Genomic DNA, 23391 nt, shown 5'->3' on the forward strand with positions numbered 1-23391 from the left:
GGCGTATGCCCTAGCCTTCTGTCTACAAAAGGGGTAAGATATTTCTTGAATTTACTAATCCATCTCTCTCTGGGTTTGCTAATCATTTCTCCATTCCCATCTACATCCAGATAAAACCAAAGAAACCTCCCACTACAGAATCTCAAACACTACACACAGAAACAATGCAAGGTGTATCCCATCAGCATACAAAAACAGACTTTCATTCAAACTATTTCTTAATCCCAAATAAAACTGGGAAGCTTTTACCCCATATTATGGGCAGTAAACAAGTTATATGAATGTTCACTGTTTAACAGGCAACCCAGATTGTTCAACTGCATCAATCTATTAAAAAAAAAAAATGTAATTTTGCAATATCATTCCACCAGCACATAGAAGATTCCTCAGTTTCATGATTCAAAAAAAAAAAAAAAAAAGTACAATTCAATAACAGTTCTGACCTAGGGTAAAAAAACACCGTTCTGAAATAAACAGCAATAACTGCTGTTCACTCGAGAGTTCAAAAGACTACAGACCCCCTTTTAAAGTTCACAGAGGGTAGATGATAAGCCAACTAAAAAACTGCATGTTTAGTTATTTCACAACTCAGTGGGCCAGATCCTCAGATGGTATATCTCAATTTAACACCATTACAGTCAATAAAGGTACACCACTTTACACCAGCTGAGGTTCTGGCCCAATATTTCTTTTATGGGCGTTTCTTTTCATTTACTTATTTTGACCTTAACAACGGTAAACACAATTAGAAAGAAATCTCAATAAAACAGAAAAAATAGTTTACATAAATTACTTAAACTATAGAACACAATTTTAGGTTAACTCACAAATCAGACATAGATTTAGATACACTTATTGACCTAAACCAATCAACTGTTGATTCATATAATTGATGGACTGAGTCAAGGATAGTCAAAGAATATTTTAAAGGAGGCTGAATTAATACATTTTATTATCATGAGTTAAAATGACTATATATTTCATTTGTAAACTGTACATGCTTATTCATAAAGAAGATAAAAATTATACAAATCTCTTTCACATTTTATGTTATATTATCTTCTCTTCAATAATTACTTCATTAGAAATGTTAAAAGCCCCATTTCTTTCACTGGAAAGGGTTTGGTGTTGTGGTTTGGTGTTGTTGAACAGTAATCTACAATCGGACAGATTGAGACCATTTCACTGCCATGCACACGCACTTACTTGCATGAGTGATCCCATCATTCAAGGGAGTGATCACCCAAGGAAGTAAGGGTTCACAATCTGATTCTTTGTTATTACCACAATTACTTTAATTTTCTTTTTTATAAGGGCTTTGACATATTGCTGTGTTTTAATGGAATTGTACTTTAACTGTTCTACCTATTCAAGATTCCCCTTTTTAAAAAGTCACTGGTGGCATTTATTTAAACATGCTCTTTAGCTTGGACAGTTTAAAAATCTGTTATACCTTCCCACCTTGGTCTAAATATTAAAATTCTGGGGAAAACTGCATACTAAAAAAATTAATTCTCATTGCTGTATTTAGTATTACGACTAGCTATGCAGCCCCAACTAATAAGCCTTTAAGTTGGAGGGTTTTATGAATCCCCAGGGGCCTGCTCTTTCCTACAGATAACACCTCTATATTGGATGAAAAACAGTTCATTACCTGGAAGGAGTTCATGCAGCGTAGTGAAGGTGGCAGACAAGCATTACTCAAACTCAATATCAACAGCAATTCCAAACAGGTTTTTGATGGAAATGTTAGAGGATGAACTCCAATATCATTTTCCCATGCATCGGCAAGGCTGGAAAGTAACAAGAAATCCTGTTAATTAATTCATGTAAAGTTAATTCACATAAAATACATAGTGCACAAATGGTTCAAACAAATGCTAAAAAATAATGTATTGTTTTCTATACCCTAATAGTTCTACTTCATGTGCATTGTCCTTTAGGTCAATGTATTTTCCTTACAAGGTGGTAAATGTGAGAGGTATTTTGCTATTATCACCAATTTTACAAAAAGATACATAATGAGACAAGACAATTTAGCACCCATCAGAACAATTCATTTTTACATTTGTAATTCTAAGTTTTAACAATATTCTGAATCAGATCTCAACTGTCACTGCCAATTTCCTATCATACAGTATTTTTGCATATACAATATTGCAAAAAGAATAGCTAGTGTATTATTAGGAATCCTTTTTATTTTTAGCCAGTAGCAAAACTGTCACTCATCACTGATGAAAAGGTAGGAGGGCTAGGACTCTCATGCCAATTGATTTTTATGATATAGCAATGGAACAAATCTACAACAACCAAAATCAACCCTAGTTTATTTTATATGGCTTTCTGGTTTGAATATAAAATGCACTGAAATTCTCAGAGCTAATCACACTCAAGCACAGAAACAGCAGCCAACAATTTTTTTTTAAATATTTTTGCCAATTTACGCTGAGGAATAACAGATTGTTTCAGCAAAATCAACTCAGAATGCCAGCGCAACCAGTTTGCTAACACATGTTAATCTAGACTTCCTTTTCTTCCATGTAAGAACTGTCAGATCAGATTAATGGTCCATTCATTCCAATAATCTGTCTCTGATAATGGCCAGTACGATGCTTGAGAGCAAACTGCAGTTACAGATTTAAATACATATTTTTATTAGCAGGTCAGCCACTTCATTCTTGTATTTCTTCAGTTCTCCTGGAAACATATCAACCAAACCTGGTGACTGGTTGCTGTTAAATTCACTAGTTTGTCCCTCCTCTTTCAACAGCTGAATCTCTATGAGTACCTGAAAAGAGCAGGCACCATCCCACCGTTCTCTGTGACATAGATCAAGACAAACTCACTCACTCACTCATTCATTCAATCTGCAATATCCTTACCTTCCTTAATTGCTCCCTTTACCGCTGGTCCTCTAGCTGACCCACTGATTCTGTGACAGACTTACTGCTTCTTATGTACTTAAAACATTTCTTGTTATCTGTTTTCTCTTCACACTCCCTCTTAGCTTTCCTAATTTCCATTGTATGTTTCACCTTCCACAGTTTATGCTCCTTTCTACTGGCTTCTCAGGGATGAGGATTTTTACTTGAGAAATACCTGTTTCGCTTGAATGGCCTCTTGAACCTTTGCATTTGACCACACTGTTTTCCTCTCCCCTTGCCTCCTTCTTCCTTTTTTGTTTGGAAGCACGGAGGATTCCTGTGGCTCTATTATATACACTATGCTGAAATAGCTGCCATATTGCATCCAAGGATTTTAACTTTCTTGGTTTTGACTTAAGTGATTTTTTACTTTATTTTTAATCCTTTTCTAAAATATGTCAATGTGCTCATTTTTGGAGATTTTTTTTCCACAAGGAAGTTGGGGAAGTACTATGGCCTGTGTTATACAAGAGGTCAGATGGGATGATCAGAATGGTCCCTCCTGGACTTGGAACGTATGACTGTATGGATTTAATTATATAGTGGCTCAATTATAGTTACTTCTTAAACCAACTCCTTAGTACTCCTTAGGACTAAATCAGGAATAATGTCTCCTTTTGCATGCTCTCAGACTAGCTTATCCAAGAAAGCACAGTTTACATTGTTAAAAGTTGTTTCTCTAAACCTTCCCTGAAGTGACATTTGACCAGTTTATATGTGGGCAGCTACTATTGTTTTATTAGACTCTGCTTCTTTATTCTTCTTCTGCTCTCTCACTCAAGGGAGTATTGAAAAATGTATTTCTTCTTCTGTAATTGTCCTTGTGGATGAAAGAAAATCTCCTCTTTGCTAAAAATGGAGTATTTCATTGTTTTCTAATACAGTTATTGATTTTACAGAGCCTGTTTTTATTTTGCATACACTAGCTGTCTCAACTCAGCCATCTAGGAGAAAGTATTGCTTGCTTTCACATCACCAGCTCTGGAAAAGGCCCAGTCATGTGAGGTGAGTGCCTCCTGGGAGGTACTAAGCATCTAGTGGGAGCAGCATCCCCAGGAAGCACTCTGCTCCTTGCAGGATCAGGTCGAAGATGCTAGCACAGAAAGAGTACCTCAACACTGTTCATTATTTATATTTCCCTGTTTCGACTAGTGTATGCATCTCACTGCTACTTCCTCTTCTGTCACAAAATGCCATGTAGTGCCCATCTTTAAAAAAGAGAAGGAGGAGGATCCTGGGAACTACAAGCCAGTCAGCCTCACCTAGGTGCCCGGAAAAATCATGGAGCAGGTCCTCAAGGAATCAATTCTGAAGCACTTAGAGGAGAGGAAAGTGATCCGGAACAGTCAACATGGATTCACCAAGGGCAAGTCATGCCTGACTAATCTACTTGCCTTCTATGACGAGATAACTGGTTCTGTGGATGAAGGGAAAGCAGTGGACGTGTTGTTCCTTGACTTCAGCAAAGCTTTTGACACTGTATTTTGACACTGTATTCTTGCCAGCAAGTTAAAGAAGTATGGGCTGGATGAATGCACTATAAGGTGGGTAGAAAGTTAGCTAGATTGTCGGGCTCAACGGGTAGTGATCAATGGCTCCATGTCTAGTTGGCAGCCAGTATCAAGCACAGTTCCCAAGGGTCAGTCCTGGGGCTAGTTTTGTTCAATATCTTCATAAATGATCTGGAGGATGGTGTGGATTGCACCCTAGGCAAGTTTGCAGATGACACTAACCTGGGAGGAGTGGTAGATACGCTGGAGGGTAGGGATAGGATACAGAGGGACCTAGACAAATTGGAGGATTGGGCCAAAAGAAATCTGATGAGGTTCAACAAGGACAAGTGCAGAGTCCTGCACTTAGGACGGAAGAATCCAATGCACTGCTACAGACTAGAGACCGAATGGCTAGGCAGCAGAAAAGGACCTAGGGGTGATAGTGGACGAGAAGCTGGATATGAGTCAGCAGTGTGCCCTTGTTGCCAAGAAGGCCAATGGCATTTTGGGATGTATAAGTAGGGGCATTGCCAGCAGATTGAGGGACGTGATCGTTCCCCTCTATTCGACATTGGTGAGGCCTCATCTGGAGTACTGTGTCCAGTTTGGGGCCCCACACTACAAGAAAGATGTGGAAAAATTGGAAAACTTCCAGCGTAGGGCAACAAAAATGATTAGGGGACTGGAACACACGACTTATGAGGAGAAGCTGAGGGAACTGGGATTGTTTAGTCTACAGAAGAGAAGAATGAGGGGAGATTTGATGGCTGCTTTCAACTACCTGAAAGGTGGTTCCAAAGAGGATGAATCTAGACTATTCTCAGTGGTAGCAGATGACAGGACAAGGAGCAATGGTCTCAAGTTGCAGTGGGGGAGATTTAGGTTGGATATTAGGAAAAACTTTTTCACTAGGAGGGTGGTGAAACACTGGAATGCGTTACCTAGGGAGGTGGTGGAATCTCCTTCCTTAGAAGTTTTTAAGGTCAGGCTTGACAGAGCCCTGGCTGGGATGATTTAATTGGGGATCGGTCCTGCTTTGAGCAGGGGGTTGGACTAGATGGCCTCCAGAGGTCCCTTCCAACCCTGATATTCTATGATTCTATGAAGGTGAACCCAGATTAGAAATGGATAATAGAGGGGTATAAGCACAAGTCTCTAGTTTGGACTAAATTTTATGACGGGCGAACTCACCGCTGAAAATAAACCTGGACAGTTGACATGAGTCAAGTTTAGAAACCAACCCCCAAAGCAGGTAGATATAGTAAAATGTACTCAATAAAATGGTTCTGAACCAGGAACAGCACACATCTTGAGTTAAGCAAAAAGGACATGAGTGTGCTTTGCAGCTGGACACTAAATCCTTGCTTCTATCCTTATACATTGTTATAATTTAGTCATGCCTGTCAGCTATTTCCTTATTAGGAAAATTCTTCCAGTCATAAGTTAAAACTAAAATCACTAGCTAGAAGCACTGTTTACTGTAAATATTCAAAAGGAGGTAAAAAACCCCAAACCCCTGAAATACTCCATGTACAACTTAGAAATCGATTAGAATAGTAGAAATTAAAAGTAGAATATACTGTTACTGTAGAGATCAACTAGTACACTCATTGGGAAAAAAGGCTTACATTTAAAGTAGCAAAGGCAATTTTCCAAATTATTTTAATATACTGAGGTTAGCCCAGTGTGAATTTCCAGACATCACCCAAAACAAATTATTCTACTTGACCAAAAAGGTATTAATTACTCCCCAACCCTCTTATTATAAATTCTTTGCTTCACAGATGACTAGATTCCCAATGAACGTTAACGTGAATTTATAAATTTATAAATTCATTCATAAATTTATTTACAAATTTATAAATTTGTTCAGATATGGTTGATTACTTATAGCAGATCTCAGTCTTCATGTTACATCTCTTTTTATGGGAAAGAGAATTTTTAAAGAGGCTTGCCACAGAGCTTAAAAAAATGTATGTCATTACCCAAAAGCAATTCAGCATAATCTTCTTAATCAGGCCATCCAATTTTGGGATGTCTCTCCGGGCACCTATGTCGTCTAGCAACAGGGAATGGCAATGAATACTGCTTAATTGGGATAGTATTAGCATGAATTAGATAACACAGAAAGCAGCAATGCATGCCTTAGCAACACGAGCTACCACAAGTACATGAAACCTGTCCTTCACTCTCCAACAGGCTTCCCATCTACCAAATCAAATTCAAGGTCTCAGTCCTTTATCTTCACGGCATTCAATGGTCTGCGCCCAGTACAAATGAAAGATCTCTGAAGCTCTGGGATGAGGACCATAGTTGACAACTTGGCTCCTTAAGTACAATGAAGCTGTCCATTGCAAGGGTAAAGCTCGTTTGTGCAAGAGTAAGAGCTTTTTCTGGGGCCACTCCAAATGCAGTGCAACAACTTTCACAGGATCTAGGGATGACTGCCAACAGCAAGGTGTACTTCTTTGACCTTGCCTACACTCCCACTCCCAGCATATAAGACATAAAATAATTAATAAAAAATAAAATAAAATAAGAAATGCACATAACTTTCTGGAGAGAACAAAATCTGTCACATGGCAAATGCTAGTCACATTGCTAAACGCACTTCCGGGTGGTGCACCAATACTATAGCAATGAGGGAGGTATAAGAGTCTGAATGGGGGCCCACAAGACGAATGCTATAAAGTATGTCTTTTTATGCTTTGATCTTTTAAAATGGAGGATACAAAATAATAAAGATTAAGAAATAAAAAATTAAATGCCATGAACAACATTTTACTCTTGTTTTCTAGTAGTTTTGTATATTGTGCCTTTCCAGAGTTTTCCCTAAGGGCTTGATCCCTGCAGCAGGGATTCAAGTAGTGATATCGTAATCATGTTACCGTACTGGGCAAAAGATACAAAGCAAGGAAAATAATGTTGCTGTTATATGTATGATAGAAAAAGATTTAAAACAGTATGAGAGAGTTTTTCAAAGCTGTCTCAAGGATTTGTCTGTCTTCAACGAAAATGAATGGAAGATAGTGTCTAAATCACCTAAATTGCTTTGAAAATGTCAACCAGTATTTTCTGATGTTTAACAAATTGATTCTAACTGCAAATGTGAACTTCACAAAAAATGAAAATGACTATTCAAATTCGACTAGTGGTGAAACTGTCAAAGATCTTCAACCAAAACAGCTGACCAGACTCTTTAGGTAAGCACATCCAACTTTCTATATTCCAAAGAACAACGATATCATGCCAATCATAATTATGGGTTATACCGTGTGAGCAGCTGAGAACCCTCTATTCCCAGTTTAGTCAAAATAAGACTCAGAAGAAGCTCTCCTCACCCTGATGGAGCAAGACTTAAGATATCAAAATTGTGAATTATGTATTTATTCTGTCATTCCCTGAACCCACATAAGAAGTTGTGACAAAGTTCCTCCTTTAACTTGGTGGGTCTTGCACTTATTGGCGGATTTGCTCGCCTCAGAGATTCACGGCAGCCCTCAGTTTGGCCACTTTCGTGGCTCAAATCTGCGGTTTTACTCAGATAACCTCATCTCTGGCTAGCATGGGGAAAACGAAGGAGAATAATCCCTGCAGTCTCTGCTGATCCACCATGTGGGCCGGGGAACAGCCCAGAGACTTTCCCCTCTGGTGGAACCCACAGTCCAGGTCAACTCCTCCTGTGTCTGATCAGGAGTTGGGAGGTTTGTGGGGAACCTGGGCCCGCCCTCTACTCCGGGTTCCAGCCCAGGGCCCTGTAGACTGTAGCTGTCTAGAGTGCCTCCTGGAACAGCTGTACAACAGCTACAACTCCCTGGGCTACTTCCCAACACCTTCTTTATTCTCACCACAGGACCTTTCTCCTGGTGTCTGATAATGCTTGTACTCCTCAGTCCTCCAGCAGTACGCCTTCTCACTCTCAGCTCCTACTGCCTCTTGCTTCCAGCTCCTCGCATGCACGCCACAAACAGAAGTGAGGTCCTTTTTAAACTCAGGTGCCCTGATTAGCCAGCCTGTCCTAACTGATTCTAGCAGCTTTTTCTTAATTGGCTCCAGGTGTCCTACTTAGCCAATCTGCCTTAATTGGTTCCAGCAAGTTCCTGCTTGTTCTGGAACTGCCCCTATTACTTTATCCAGGGAAAAGGGATCTACTTAATCTGGGACTAATATATCTGCCTTCTAACACACTCCTGTAGCCATCTGGCCTGACCGTGTCACAGAGTGTTAACAGACAGATGAAGTCTCGCTCCCATCAACACATGGAAAATGTGCACACAGTCACTAGTCTTAACAAACAGTACCTGCTTAAGTTCCCTTGCACATCAATAAGAGATCAGACCCTTTTATGTTTCAAGTCCAGGAAAAATGTTATCTATGTCATTGGAAAACCTGCACTGGACTTTGTTTTGTTACATTATCTTTCTCTCAGTACTTACATACTTTTTGGAGCATATCAATGGCAACCATCTTTTAGCCAAGGAAGTTTGGGTGCAACTACAGAACTCATCATCCTCAGTAATAGGCCAGAAAAGTTGCTTTTGAACAACGTGAGACAATCCCTTCTTTTCCCAGCTTTCCGCTGTCACAACGCAAGTTCACTGTGCTGCCTTGGAAATCATAGCCTATGCTACTCTAAGGAGTCGTAGACCATGACTGAGAAATGAACCAAGTTTTACATAAGGCACTGCTGAATGTGAGCACCAGGGCAGAGGGATAGTTTGACTTCTTTCGCTCTAATCTTACTACATAAATTGTATATTTAGACCCCGGTGCAAAAAAACCACATAAATGAGACTATGCATGTGCTTAAAGTTAAGCAAGTTCTTAAGTGCTTTGCTGAATCGGGGCCTTACTGAGAAATCTGATGTGAAGAGGTAACAAATGCTCAGTCCTGACTCTGACACTTCATTAGTACTGACTTATCCTTTCCACCATCCATAGCACTTTTAAAGGATAGGTGACTTTACTGAACTAAAGGACAAGCTTGTTAAGTAAAATGTCTTTGTTGACTTCATTTTTAAAGCAGTTTAATCAAAAAACAATTATGGTATGCTAGATGATGTGAAAACACATTCAATATGCTAGGAGGCTACATTATTCACACTTTTAAGTATGATTATTCTTGAAATGATCTGAAGATGGCATAAAATTAATGCTGATTTGTTAGTCACTAAACTCTTGCCAACGTTTAAACGATATGGAAGACTAATAAATGCAATTCTTCCATAAAGAACCTGTAAACTAAATTCCTCTGCAAATGTTTAATTTCAAGAATGGAGACACTGGGTTTTTTTGTAAACTAAACACCTGCACTCCAGTAGCAGCCCAGTTAATTCTTTTCCTTTATGGCAGGAAGGAAGTAACCTATTTTCAAGTACATGGACTTTTACTAGGATCTGAATTAGTTACAGAGTAGCCTGGACCCAAGAGGATTTTCCCTCCCATAGAAGATCATACCTGTTGAAATGTCAAAGCATAATGAAGATGTGAAAGACTTGCCTCAAAAGGATGGGGGAAGGGAAGTGGAACAGACCAATAGGGAGGGAGAAGACAAAAAAGGACCTGCACCAGGTGGGTCTGACAGGAGCTGGGCATTCTACAGAGGCAGCATTCTTGGTACTGATGCGGCAGCATGCTTCTTAGGACATGTCTATGCTTACCGGACGCTGCAGCGATCGATCCACCGGGGGTCAATTTAGTGGGTCTAGTGAAGACCCACTAAATCGACCGCAGATTGCTCTCCCGTCGACTCCAGTACTCCAATGGAATGAGAAGCATAAGGTAAGTCGATGAGAGAGTTTCTCCCATTGACCCAGGGCGGTGTAGATACTGCAAAAGGTCGACCTAAGCTACGTCAGTTCCATGTTATTCACATAGCTGGAGTTGCATAACTCGGTTCGACTAAGTCCCATAGTGTAGGCTCTAAGTTCATATATCTTATTTTCTCAGTTCATCACTATGGGTGCTGAATTAAGATAATTTGGGGTATCTGTGAATTTCTATACTTTCAAGTCATCTTGATCATTCTTATAAAACATTCTTCCCATTCAGTTAATGATACATATTCTCAACAATGGTTAGGCATACCTTATTCTTTTGCCTGGGAATATATATTTTAATTGAGACAATTTGGGTGTCTGGAGCTTGGTTAAAAAAGGTATTGAGTGCCCTGTAAAAAAGAAGTTAGCAGGTTTAAAACATTTTATCCTATGAAATGTAAGTCCTAAATGAATTTTCAGCTTGTCGCAATTAGAAAGGACATATTATATTAAGAAAAAGGGTTTATAATGAAAATTCAAATTTAACCTGACTAAAGTAACATCTGCTCGTTGCTATAAACTCCTTTCAGAAAGTCTGGATTTCACAGACATAAGAAAAATCAAGTCGATAAAATGTTCTTATAACTTTTCAAGTAGTCCTATAAGTATAATTATGCCATTTGCTACAGTAATGGGTTCTATGATTTAGAACAATTCTAAATTTTACTCATACTTTTCTAATTTCTAACATAAAAGCTTCAGAAAATACATTAAATACTTCTCAGTGCTAAAAACTGCAGTAAGAAACTGTAGATTATAAAGTATTCAGTTTGTATTAAATGGCTTAATACAAGTCTCAACTACATCCATTTTCTTATATACATGCATTTTTAAATTGTTTGTTACAGTATTTTACCAAATACAGTCATCATTTAGGAGAAGTCGGACTCAGAATAGTCAAACCGTTACATCTCACCTGCAAAGTATAAAGTAAATCTTGCTCATTTTACTCATGTGAGTGTCTTTACTACCCGCAATTCTGCTCTTAGTTATAATGGTGTAACTTCATTAGTTTCAAAGGAGTTGCTCCAAATTTGCAACATTATAAAAGAGAATAGAATTTGGCCTGCTGACATGAAATTTTGATTACAATAGGATTACTCATATAAGTGAAGAAAACTGAAATGACAAGAGGAAATCCCTGAATCTGGGATTCATCATCAGTTCACCAGTTTACGGACGTCAAGTCACCTTACCACACAGTTACATCCTAAGACACAGTAAACAATCACATTAGGAATAGTGTTACAAATTTAGCAATCTACTTGAATTAGTACATTTTAAATGTCAATTTGATCTAGCGGATAAAATTTTATAAATGTAAAAATCAATCCCAATATTATATATTGTTACAAAAACTGCTGATGTTTTTACACTGAAACGAATCTCAAAGTGGAAAGGGGAAAAAGAAAGTGTGAATTCCTGTAATGTAGGAGGCATAGGAGGCAACTGAGGAGCAAAGCACAGAAGTGTATATGCAAAACAAGAAGGAGTTCTGAACAACAAAGCTGAACACATCCTTGTATATAACTATTTTCTTTCCTTCCTTCTTTCAATTGTCATTCATGATTTATTTCCATGAACCTAATTCTTAATTCCCAGCATCATTTTTGCCTAGGTAGATACAAAAACAGAACTTGCACTTTCTTTTAATTCAGAAGCTCTGGTACTCAGAGCCTACAAGAGCAAGAAAGTGCAAAAGCTCAGCTCCTACTGGGCACTGGCTGAAGGTTGTTGCATCTGCTTATAAATATCGATGGTATGCAAAGTTACTGGCATAGTTCCAGAGTACAGCGTAATTTGCAGAATTCCCAGCAGTGAACCAATGTGCCTTCCATTACAAGGGGAGCCAAATTACTCTCATAAATGTTGCGTGGACAGTGATTTACAATGTGCCGTCTTTCAATTGAACGTGTCTGTTCTGTGAAGAAGAGGCAAGGCTGCTATGCTTTAAAGTCCCAACGTGTTGAACTTCTTGTTGAAACAATTCCAGTAGTTCTGACTGGAGCCGATTCAAACATGGACTACAATAGCTGCATCACTGCCAAGGAGGAATGGGATAGTCAGTGACAGAAGGTGGCACTTTGGATTATTGTTGCGCTTTTGAGTATCTAGGATTAACAAGTGTTCTAGCATTACCCAAAGCTGCATTTTTCTTGCCAGCAGTAGGGTATATATATCCACAGCTCAAAAGGAAATGGTGGCATTTTCCAATTCCTTGAAATGTTTTCCTCTTCCATCTAGCACCACCTCATTCTTTCCTGGATACATCTTAACCTACGTGAGAATGGCTGGCTTGTTATTTCCTTAACGTATGGTAATAACTGTACACTGTGCTGTCTGGAATGGATGAAAAGACAAAGGAGCATGTCACTGACACACTGCCAACGTCACAACCTGTATCAGAGAATGAAAGAAACATAGGGTGGGAAGGGGCCTCAAGAAGTCAAATTCTAGCCCCCTCTGCAGAGACAGGACCAAGAAAACCTAGACCAGCGGTTCTCAACCCGCAGCCCAATCAACACACAGCTGCTACCCATTTGACATCCTCAGGGCCATACAGGTAGTGTATTTATAATGTGTGGATGCAGCCCATGTAACACCGAGAGAGCTGCACATGCAGCCCACAATGGTAAATAGGCTGAGAATCACTGACCTAGACCACCCCGACAGGTGTTTGTCCAACATGTTTTTAAAAACCTTCAAAAAAAAAAAAAAAAAAAAAAAAGGAGATTCCACAATCTCCCTTGGAAGCCTATTCCAAAACTTAATTTCCCTTTTAGTTAGAAAGTTTTTCCTAATCTCCTTTGCTGCAGATTAAGCCTATTACTTCCTGTCCTACCTTCAGTGGCCATGGGGGAACAATTAATCACAGTCCTCTTAACGTATATGAAGACAGTTAACAGATCCCCCCTCAATTTTCATTTCTCGAGACTAAACAAGCCTAGGTTTGGCGGCTCTTTTTTTTTTTTTTTTTTAAACCTTTCCTCACTGGTCAGGTTTTCTAAACGCTTTATTATTTTTGCTACTCTCCTCTGGACTCTCCAATTTGTCCACATCTTTCCTAAATTGTGGCACCCGGAACTGGACACAGCAATCCAGCTGAGGCCTCATTAGTGCTGAGTAAAATGGGAATATTACCTCCTGGGTCTTACATACAACACTCCTGTTAATACACCCCAAAATGATATTAACCTTTTTTGCAACTGCATCACATTGTTGACTCATTCAATTTGTGATTCACTATAACCTCCAGATCCTTTTCAGCAGTACTACCACCAAGCCAATTATTCCCCATTTTGTAGTCATGCATTTGATTTTTTGCTTCCTAACTAAAGTACTCTGCACTTTTCTTGATTGAACTTGATCTTGCTGAATTCAAACTGATAGTCCAATTTGTCAAGGTAATTTTGAATTCAAATATTACCCTGCCAAAAAAATAAAAATAAAAACAATTCTTGGTGTCATCCACAAATTTTATAAGCACACTCTCCATTCCATTATCCAGGTCTTTAATGAAAATATGGACCAGGACTGACCCCTGTGGGACCCCACTAGATCCGACCTCCAAGTTTGACAGTGATCTATTGTTAAATACTGACTGAGTGTGGTCTTTCAACCAGTTGTGCACCCATTTTATAGTAATTTCATCTAGATCCATTTCCCTAGTTTCCTTAGGAGAATGTCATGTGGAACTGCATAAAAAGTCATACTAAAATCAAGATACATCATGTCTACTGCTTACTCCCATCCATTAGGCCAGTTACCTTGTCAAAGAAGGAAATTAGGTCGGTTTGACATGATTTGTTCTTGACAAAGCCATGCTGGCTATTCCTTATAACCCTATTATCCTCAAGGTGTTTACAAATTGATTGTTTAATACATTGTTCTAGTATCTTTCCAGGTACCAAAGTTAGACTGACAGGTCTATAATTCGTTGGGTCCTCTTTGTTCCCCTTTTTAAAGACAGGTACTACGTTTGCCCTTCTTCAGCCCTCTGGGACTTCACCCATCCTACGGGAGTTGTCAAAGATCAATGCTAACAGTTCTGAGATTGCTTCAGCTAGTTCTTTAAGTACCCTATGATGAATTTCATCAGGCCCTGCTGAATTGACTATATCTAACTTATCTAAATATTCTTTAACCTGTTCTTTCCCAATTCATTCTCCCTTGTTAATATTAATTATGTTGAATAACTGGTCACCATTAAACTTTTTAGTGAAGATGGAAGAAAAACAGGCATTAAACAGCTCAGCTTTCTTGATGTCATCAATTATTAGCTCTCCTTGCCACTAAGCAGAAGATCTACACTTTCCTTCATCTTTCTCTTTATTTCTATAATGTATTTAAAGAACCTCTTTTTATTTCCTTTTATGTTTCTGGCTAGGTATAACTCATTTTGTGTCTTAGCCTTCCTGATTCTGTCCCTACGGAGTTGTGCTACTCTTTTGTACTCCTCTTTAGCAATTTGTACATGTTTCCACTTTTTGTAGCATTGCTGTACGATTTTCAGGTCATTAAAGAGCTCCTGATAGAGCCTTATTGGCTTCTTTATATTCCTATCTTTCCTTTGCGTCAAGATAATTTGCACTTGTGCATTTAATATTGTCTCCCCGAGAAACTGCAAGCTGTCCTGAACTCCAATTTCCCTTAAATTTTCTTCCCACCAAACCTTGCCTACTATTTCTCTCAGTTTCTTAATGTCTGCTTTTTTGACGTCCATTGTCTTTGTTCTGGTGCTCTCACTTTTTCCGTCCTTCAAAATCATCATTTTATGATCATTTTCACTCAAATTGCCTTCTATTTTCAGATTCACTACCAATTCCTCCCTGTTCATCAGAATCAAGTCTAAAACGGATGTCCCCCGGGTTACTTCCTCCACTTCTGAAACAAATAGTTGTCCCCAGTACATTCCAAGAACTTATTGGAAATTTTTTGTTTTGCTGTATGACTTTTCCAAAAGATGTCTAGGTAGTTAAAATCCTGCATTTCTCCCAGATCTTATGTTTTGGATATTTCTGTTTTGTGTTCTGATCTGCCTGCTCTTCCTGATTTGGGGGTCTGTAGTAGACCTCATTATGATATCACCACTATTTTTTACCTCTTTTATCTTTACCCAGAGACTCTAAACTGGTCTGCCTCCCACCTCCTGCTGAACCTCGGAACAAGTGTATAGTCAGGCCTCGATTTACACGGTATTTTTTGCACGGTTTCAGTTATGCACAGTCATTAAATTGTGACCTTCTATTTTTGTACATAGTATGGATTCACTTTTACACAGTGCAGCACGGTCGCCAAGATGCGCAGATCAGTGGCATAGCCAGGATGGGACACTTGGGTGGGCCCCGACTTCAGAGGGGTGGGCAATGATGCAGGTGGGTGGGTAACGATGGAGCTGGGGGAGGGGAGGCAGGAAGGATGGGGCAGGAGCAATCGGGGCCGCCTCCAGCTGGCCTTGTGGGGGACAATGGACAAATCCCCCCGGCCCCAGGCATGCACCCATGGAGCAATGTCGGGGTGTGGGGGCTTGTCCCGCTCCACCCAGTGCTCCAGCTGGAGAGCGGGGTCAGGAGCTTACCCCGCTCCACCTGCCCTGCGTTCCAGCTGAGGAGTGGGGTCAGGAGCTTGCCGCGCTCCGCCAGCATGGTGTTCCAGCTGGGGAACAGGGTCAGAGCGCAGGGGCTTGCCCACTCCCTGGCCGAAATGCCAGTTGGGTGGAGCGGAGTAAGCCCCAGTACTCCAATCCTGTTCTCAGACTGGAGAGCTGGGCAGACGGAGCAGGGCAAACCCCTGTGCCCTGACCCTGCTCCCCGGATGTGCGCCTGGGACCAGGGAGCCCCTGGCCAGATTGTCCATCACCTCCTGCAAGGCCGGGCTGGAGGGGATGAGGGGAGGCAGCCCCAATTCCTCCTGCCTCCATGCTCCCTGGCCTCCCCAGACACCCCCAAATGAACCCTCGAAGTTCTGATTTCAACCACAACAGCATTATCATGTCAAGTTCATCTTCAACATTGGTAAAGGTTAATAGCAAGTTTAAATTTCATTGAATTTTTTTTAATGAAATCTGTATTGGGTAAATTAGGGAGCTCATTTTGTGAGCTTGGAACCCAAAGCCTTATTTCCCATAGACCCTAGGCATCTTTTTGTGCGATTTCTATTTTCACAAACCCTCCTTGGTTTTTCCTAGCCTGTCCTTCCTGAACAAGCTATACCCCTCTATACCAATATTCCAGTCATGAGACTTATCCCACCAAGTCTCTGTGATGTCAATTAAATCAAAATTTAGCTTATATACTAATACTTCCAGTTCTTCCTGTTAGTCCCTATATTCCTTGCATTTATGTCTAGACAACTAAAACGTTGAGCAGATTTCCCCCACTGATTTCCTTCTTGTTGCTCCTATGACTCTGTTGTACTTTTCCATGCCCCCCTTCCAATGTCTAGCCCTCTGTTAAGGTCACCCCTTTTTTTTCTTTGCTTACTTGGGGGCTTTTGTCACCTGCCCCCTTTGAACTTAGTTTAAAGCCCGCCTCCCTAGTTGGCGAGTTGGTGTGTGAAGATGCTCTTCCCCTTCTCGGTCAGCTGGAAGCCATCTTGGCCCAGCAGATCTTCTGATCTCTAGGATGTGCCTGTCCCTTCCCGTGTCCTTACCCTCAACCAGGAAGATGCTAGTCTCAGCTCAGCTTGCACTGACGTCTTTCAGTATTTCTAACACTGCAACTCCATCTGCTAGACTGGGATATTTTTTAATTCTTCTAGTCCTTATGATTGTGGAGACGATTTTCAAAAATGTAAATTAATGTAGTGATTTCTTCCTGAGTCTGCATACAGCCATCTATAGTGCCTCTGCTGTTGATCCGAGCTTTCCCAAGCAGCACTAGAATCAATATATTTTTACACTGCTGCTGCTTGGAAATTCTAAAAGTAGCAGTGGAGAAGCAATTATATTGCAGCCAACATTTTAAACAAGAGGTTCTCAAAATTACTCCCCTTTACTCAGTGAAACTCATTGTCTTATAGAAGCATGTGCTCAGAGACAGGAGGAGGGAAAGACTGGGGAACCTCCTCTTTACTTCTTCCACTGTATGATCTCCAGGAGTAAGTCATCACCAGTCAGTATGATACAGCAATGCATAAAAAGCAGGGCTGAGCTTCGTTATACAGAAAGGACTCCAACCCTCCCACCATGGAGTGGTGGAATTTTTGCAAGGAGTTGCCATATGTTTCTCCCAGCACACAGCTGCAACAGAAGTAAGTGCAGGAGCAATTGCCCAGGGGAGCAGCACCCAACGAATGGACCCAAAGTGTGGGAGAGTAGACCATGCTGTTATCAGTAAAACTGCAGTCTCTCTAGCCATCCCCTGGGAGCAGTATTTGAGTACCTCACAAATGATGGCATAGCCTAAAAAGACAAGATGTCCAAAAGAATGAAAAAAATGTACCCCGAAACAAGTAGAAATGAAGAAACAACTGATGACATTATAAATCACATAAGAGTATCAGGAGTGATGTGAGGACCAGCACTATGGAAAGAGGAAAGGATTTTAGAGGATGGAGAGGAGAGGTTAAGTCTGCAGTTTTTCCTTTTCTAGTTTGATTGACAAAGTCACTAAAGATGATCTCAGAGCCTTTTGTAAAACCTGTATTAACACTGCAAGGTTCACTCTGTGGAAAGTATGCATGTGCTGCTTAATGGTTAGCTGCGTAAGCCAGACCAGCCCAGTGGTGCACTTCTTCAGAAAACCTTCAAAATCATTATAATGGGCTGTCATGTCTACTCAAGTTAAGGTTTATGGGTTTATCAACTGGAACATTAAGCAGCGTATCCTTTTCCACACCCCACTGTTAGGTGGTGCACAGCCAACCTGGATGCACATCCCGTTGTGTGGAGCAATCCATATTGATGAATACCATCCCTTTCAGCAGATGCTCATTATATTTCCCTTCAGAGCCACATACATGGAAACCTCGATGAATGGGATCTTTCACAGTGAAGATACCATGTATTACTGTATTTTACACTGTCAAGGTCCCCAATAAGGATTCTGACATTGACTTCAGAAAATTTGCCTTTTCTTGAGTGGCTTATACCCTTAAGGCTTTCCAGCAATGATGCAGTTTTATGGATTTTTCTCCTGCTAAAAGGAGTTTGAAGTTTGAGAAAAGGTTTACTGTGGAATGTCCTATCCAACGAAATCTGGACATACTTGCAGAGGTGATGAACTCAGTTTCAAGAGATTGCAATATCAATTTCCTTGATGCTTCAGCAGTCCTGCTGGATGATTACAGACTGGAATTCATCCATTAGCGTTGAAATGTTAGCAAGAGAGACAGATCATGCAATCTTTGGTACTAAGGAACAGGAATAAGAGGTTAGAGGCAAAGCTTATTCTGAAACAGCAGATAGTGGGGGTGAAAATGGTAGATATGTACACAAAAATAAATATATAAAAAGAACTGATACGGTATAGGCATTTATTAACATCTGTCTGCTACAGAGGATAATGTTAGGAATTATAATTCATTGAGAGAGGAGGAAATGTGAGGGTGAGGTTGTGGGGGGCGGAGGGGAAGGTTAGAAAAAAAAATTACATAAATAGTATTTTCCAATAAAGAGATGTCAAAAATCAATGACAGAATAAATCTACTGATTTAAAAGTGTGTTTGGAACTTTTCATCCAACTTCACACTGGATTTTTATGAAGTCCCTTTTTCTTAAAAATCTAGGATTTTACTTGATTTAATTTCACCACTTTATTTTTAGATCAAATTTGTTATGTCCAGGCCCTGCCTGGAAAGGGCTTCATTTCCTGACCTACATTGGCGGTTCAAAGGTGTAGCTAAGAGGATAGTGTCCCAGCAACTACATTCCTCTTTAATTCTCCATTCCCTACAGATCCAGCAAAAGAAAGCTGAGGCAGCGCCCCCAGCTAAAGGAGGCCCCAGGAGAGAGGTGTGTGAAAGGAGCACCTGAGGTCATAAGCCAAGAACAGGAAGTAATGCAAAACAAAGGGGACCCTGGAGGTTGTGTGGATGAAGAGAAAGAAGTAATTACACAGGAAAATACAGTCTTCTGCTAGGGCTTGAGGCAGGCTCCTTCCTACCGATTCCTGCTACTGGTGTCTCAAGCAGTATCCAGCTCCTTCTTTTGACATGGGTAGTAGTATTTTCCATCACCAATTCCTCTAACCCAGTGAAATGGCCTTAAAATTCAGGATGTGCTGTCAGTGTAATTCTTTTACAGTAGTTGTTAGTACTTACTTAGGCAAAGTATACTTAGTGGGAAAAATACCGTTCTTCCTTGACTTCTGCTACCCTCCATCAAGTCCCATTCAACTCCTAAAACACACTGCTTTGTCTGAGGAGAAACTGCGCTTTGCATGGCTACACAGAAAATTGTGTGTGTTTAATAAGGGCTTAGATAAATAATCTTAAATCCAAGTGGGTCTCATTAAAGCAATGTCATAAAATTTTTACACTTGTATATGAATTCGGGGGGGGGGGGGGTGGGGGGGTGGAGGATGTCTACCTAGCAGTTTGAACTCATGCTGCCTAAGGGAAGTGATACTTGAAATTCATGTGTCTAACTATTTGAAATGGATTTATAGTAGCCAATTATGATAAATCATTGCAGAAGCTGACTAGTAATAGATTATTTTCAGACAAGGTAGTCCATTTTTAATACACAAAATACAAAACCAAAGTTTAAATAATACTAAAGCTGATCATCTGTTGCTTATGCAAATTGTAAGCACATAGTTCACCCCTTTGGGGCAGTTAAATGCTAACAGTTTTACTGTCCAGTGGATTTGTGTGTATGTTCCTCCCACCCTGTAACATTCTACATCTGTTTAGTTTGGTTCTTATCTGTACCTCAACCCCTCTATAATACCTGAGCTTCCTGCTGGAGCCCTGAAGATCCTTTTACTTCTGCCTTCAGGCCCCCCGCCCCATTTTACATCCTGTGTCATCTTTACCCTCCTCCTAGCAGAAGATTTGAACAAACTCCTCATGGATTGGGATCAATCCCACATTGCAGGCAACGGACTACTTTATGCTGTAAAAACAAAACACACACACACACACACACACACATATATAAAGTATATTTTAGTAAACACCCTAAACTAGTATCACACTATTACACACACAGCTGTGATAGAGCTCCCTCTGGATTGACGCTCACCAGGATCTTCTATTTGGAGCCCACCTCACTGGGCCCCTTGTGCTTTAAGCCTCCTGAGTCTGAACAGATCCCAGGTATGGCCCTGAATTGGGTCTCTAAACATACTCTCAAAGGGCAGATCCTCGGTCTTGCACCTCCTTCTGAGAGTTGCAACCACACAATCCAATTCCCTTGCCCCTGGGACCACTGCTGACCCCTCAGGCTCTCCCATAGCTTAAACATACCCTCTCCCAGACCTCCAGCCATGTGGGCTTTCTGGGTTTACCGTTTACCTCATCAGGGGCACATCATAGTGAAATAAAACACACAGACAAAAGGACCTTCCACAGGATTCTAAAACAAATTACTCTTTACTTAGATAGCATGAGAAATGCACAGATGTAGACAAAAACACCTGTATGCATTTCCCTGCCTCGGGTACCTCACCACTCTGGAGAATTCTTTGGGCTTGGGAATAGTCTTCTGAGGAGTCCAGGTTCCCCTTTCTGCACATGGCTTCTCCCCTGAATCATGGAGTCTCTCTCTCTCCCCACCAGGTCAGCTAGCTTCCATCTTCCTCGGCTGGTTGCAGAATTAAACAGCACCCCACTGCTACAAAAGCATGCCTCTTTCCTGACCAACCTTCCTGTGTGTCTGAGAGTCCTTTGCATTTATAGGTCTCATCAACTAAACCTGGTTTCTTTGTTCTGCTGCTGGGGATTTTCCACTCTGCACTTCTCCCTCCCTACAAAGAAGATGGAGGAACTAGTCTCCTAGCTTCAGCCAATCCATTGCCTCAAGATGTTTCCACCTGAAGAGGCAACCATTAAGGTTTAACATCCCACCTCTAGCCCTAGTCTGCAAACCTGAAAGCAAGTGGTGGAATCCACATACACGGAGGCATTCCATAACGCAGCAATTTCCTATCAACCACCAGAATTCATTAGATATACACAACTCCCCCAAATCATCACACACACTATTTTCATAAGTGTACTTAAGAGAGAGAGTCTATAACGGTCATTTGGCCATCTTTACGGATACCACTGAAAGATATTGCTCAATGCATAAAAGAGGAAAGAAATAGTCCTTGTGAAGCTTGTTGAAATCAGAAATGCAAAGTGCATGCACTCGTTGATTTTTTAAATCTTCATATCCATATCTCAAGGTTTTGATTACAACCCGCCCCCCCCCCCCCAAAAAAAAAGTACTAAAAAGACACAGAAGTGTCCTCTTTACTTCTGTAAAATGAAGCTATTCTTAAATTATAAAATCTGTGACATTCCCCTCTGGTGTTATCCGGACTGGTGATCTGCTAGGTCACTCCAATCCTTGACTCTGGGAGCCAGCCTTACCCTGCTTTGCTGTGAGAACCCCCATTCCTGGGTTGTTCACGCACAACCTCTGGCATGTAAGCTGCTCCTTGGATTGTGCAACTGAATGACACTAGCCAATACCTCCGGTCCCAGACACAACCCTAGGAACCTCCATCTTGTAGTGTCCAGTTATGCCCGTTGGATGCTGCAAGCTTATATGAGTTCATCAATTTAACGAAGAAATTGATATGTACCAGGCTTGTTATCCCAAGAGGAGCCTCTGACATGCTTCAGACCAAATGCACTGCTTCAGGTAGAATAAAACAAATACATTTATTAACTATAAAGATAGATTTTAAGTGATTATAAGTCAAAGCATAAAAAGTCAAATTTGGTCAAATGAATCAGGTGAGCATTACCTCCGTGCAGTTCCAAACTGACCAAATGAAGGGGGGGGTGACTCACTTGAGAGTCTAACAGATTCTTTTGTTGCTGCCTAGGCCAGCATCTTTTGTTCCTATGAGGCTGGGCTGGGTTTGTCCCATACCTGCCCTGATGAGGTGTGAACTACCCCTCTGCTCTTGGAGAGTTTTTGCCAGGGCTTATTTTAAGCCACAAGGACACGTTTTCAGCCTCATAACTACATACATGAAATTATAACCGATAACATCACTATAGCAACCATGCTCAGTGCATCATGAGCCTTCTGAAGACTCCCAACATGACAACCTTTGCATTGGATACCACACAATCATTTTATAAAAGTGAACATGGGGGTGTAGGGTGTTCCCCCGATGCACAGAATGTCACAGTATCTTAACATGGAAATTTCAGTTTTCTTTTAAGTACTGGTATAAATTCAATAAGACAAAATACATTTCTGTTTAAAACAAACAAAATGAAACAAAAGACAAGGTGCAGACTCAGGACACATCCCTGCATACTAATTTTTTACCGGCCTACTACTCTATGCAGGAGCCTTAATTCATACTGTCTCAGGTGAAAGGCTAGGAATTAGAAACTCATGATTTCTTGGCTCTCAGCCAAAGTTGAATTCTGTAGCTTCCTGAAACCTGCCCTGCTCCCCCAACTTCTTTCCCTGCAGCCCCTGAGTTTTCCCTGAACACCTCTCATCAATCCGCTTTCTGAAGGAAATCTGATTAGATGAGAGTCCAGTGATCCACCACTATACAGGATTCTCCACTCCTCTCCCTGTTAGTTATTGTACTGAAACTATTTGACTGAAATAGCCTCTCAAGTAGCAGCTCCACATCAACTTTATAGCCTGGGAGGATTGATTCCTTCCTTCCTCCCTCTAGGATTCTCCCCCAAACCCAGACATCCACCATTACTGTGCCAAGTGCCTAAGGTGGGTACTGGGTCTCTGGATTTTGGCCTAAACTATAAATGAAACTTGAGTAAATCACTTGTTCTCAAACAGAATAGCCCTTTTGAATAGAAAATGCCAGCAAAATCCCAAGCCCTGATTTTCTTCTCTAAGACGTTCTTCAGATGTTTAGTTCCAAGGCCTACTTTGTATCCTAGATTAATGTGACTTTCCAAATAAACAAACATCATCATACAACAGCAGCATTCCCACACAAAATGTAGTGAACGAATGGAATCATTCCCTAAACAACTTCTGAAATTAGCTGTGATCAGACTGAAGTCGTA

The 23391-nt window shown here is 40.6% G+C and overlaps 1 protein-coding gene across 3 annotated transcripts in view; it reads right to left on the bottom strand.

Moving 5' to 3' along the window:
- UBE3D (ubiquitin protein ligase E3D) overlaps positions 1-23391 on the bottom strand; it is a 110965-nt gene that overhangs the window by 39316 nt on the left and 48258 nt on the right. The window contains exons 9-10 of one of the 3 annotated variants that reach the window (XM_077812755.1): positions 1655-1793; positions 1063-1156 (exon numbers count right to left, since the gene is read on the bottom strand). In XM_077812755.1, the coding sequence (XP_077668881.1) occupies positions 1109-1156; positions 1655-1793 (187 nt within the window). In that variant the 3' untranslated portion in view covers positions 1063-1108. Of the gene's footprint in view, positions 1-1062; positions 1157-1654; positions 1794-20272; positions 20294-23391 lie in introns of those variants that run through there. The other 2 variants (XM_077812756.1, XM_077812759.1) reach the window with 2 other exon arrangements.

Source organism: Eretmochelys imbricata, chromosome 3 (genome assembly GCF_965152235.1).
Source record: "Eretmochelys imbricata isolate rEreImb1 chromosome 3, rEreImb1.hap1, whole genome shotgun sequence".
Lineage (NCBI taxonomy): Eukaryota > Metazoa > Chordata > Testudines > Cheloniidae > Eretmochelys > Eretmochelys imbricata.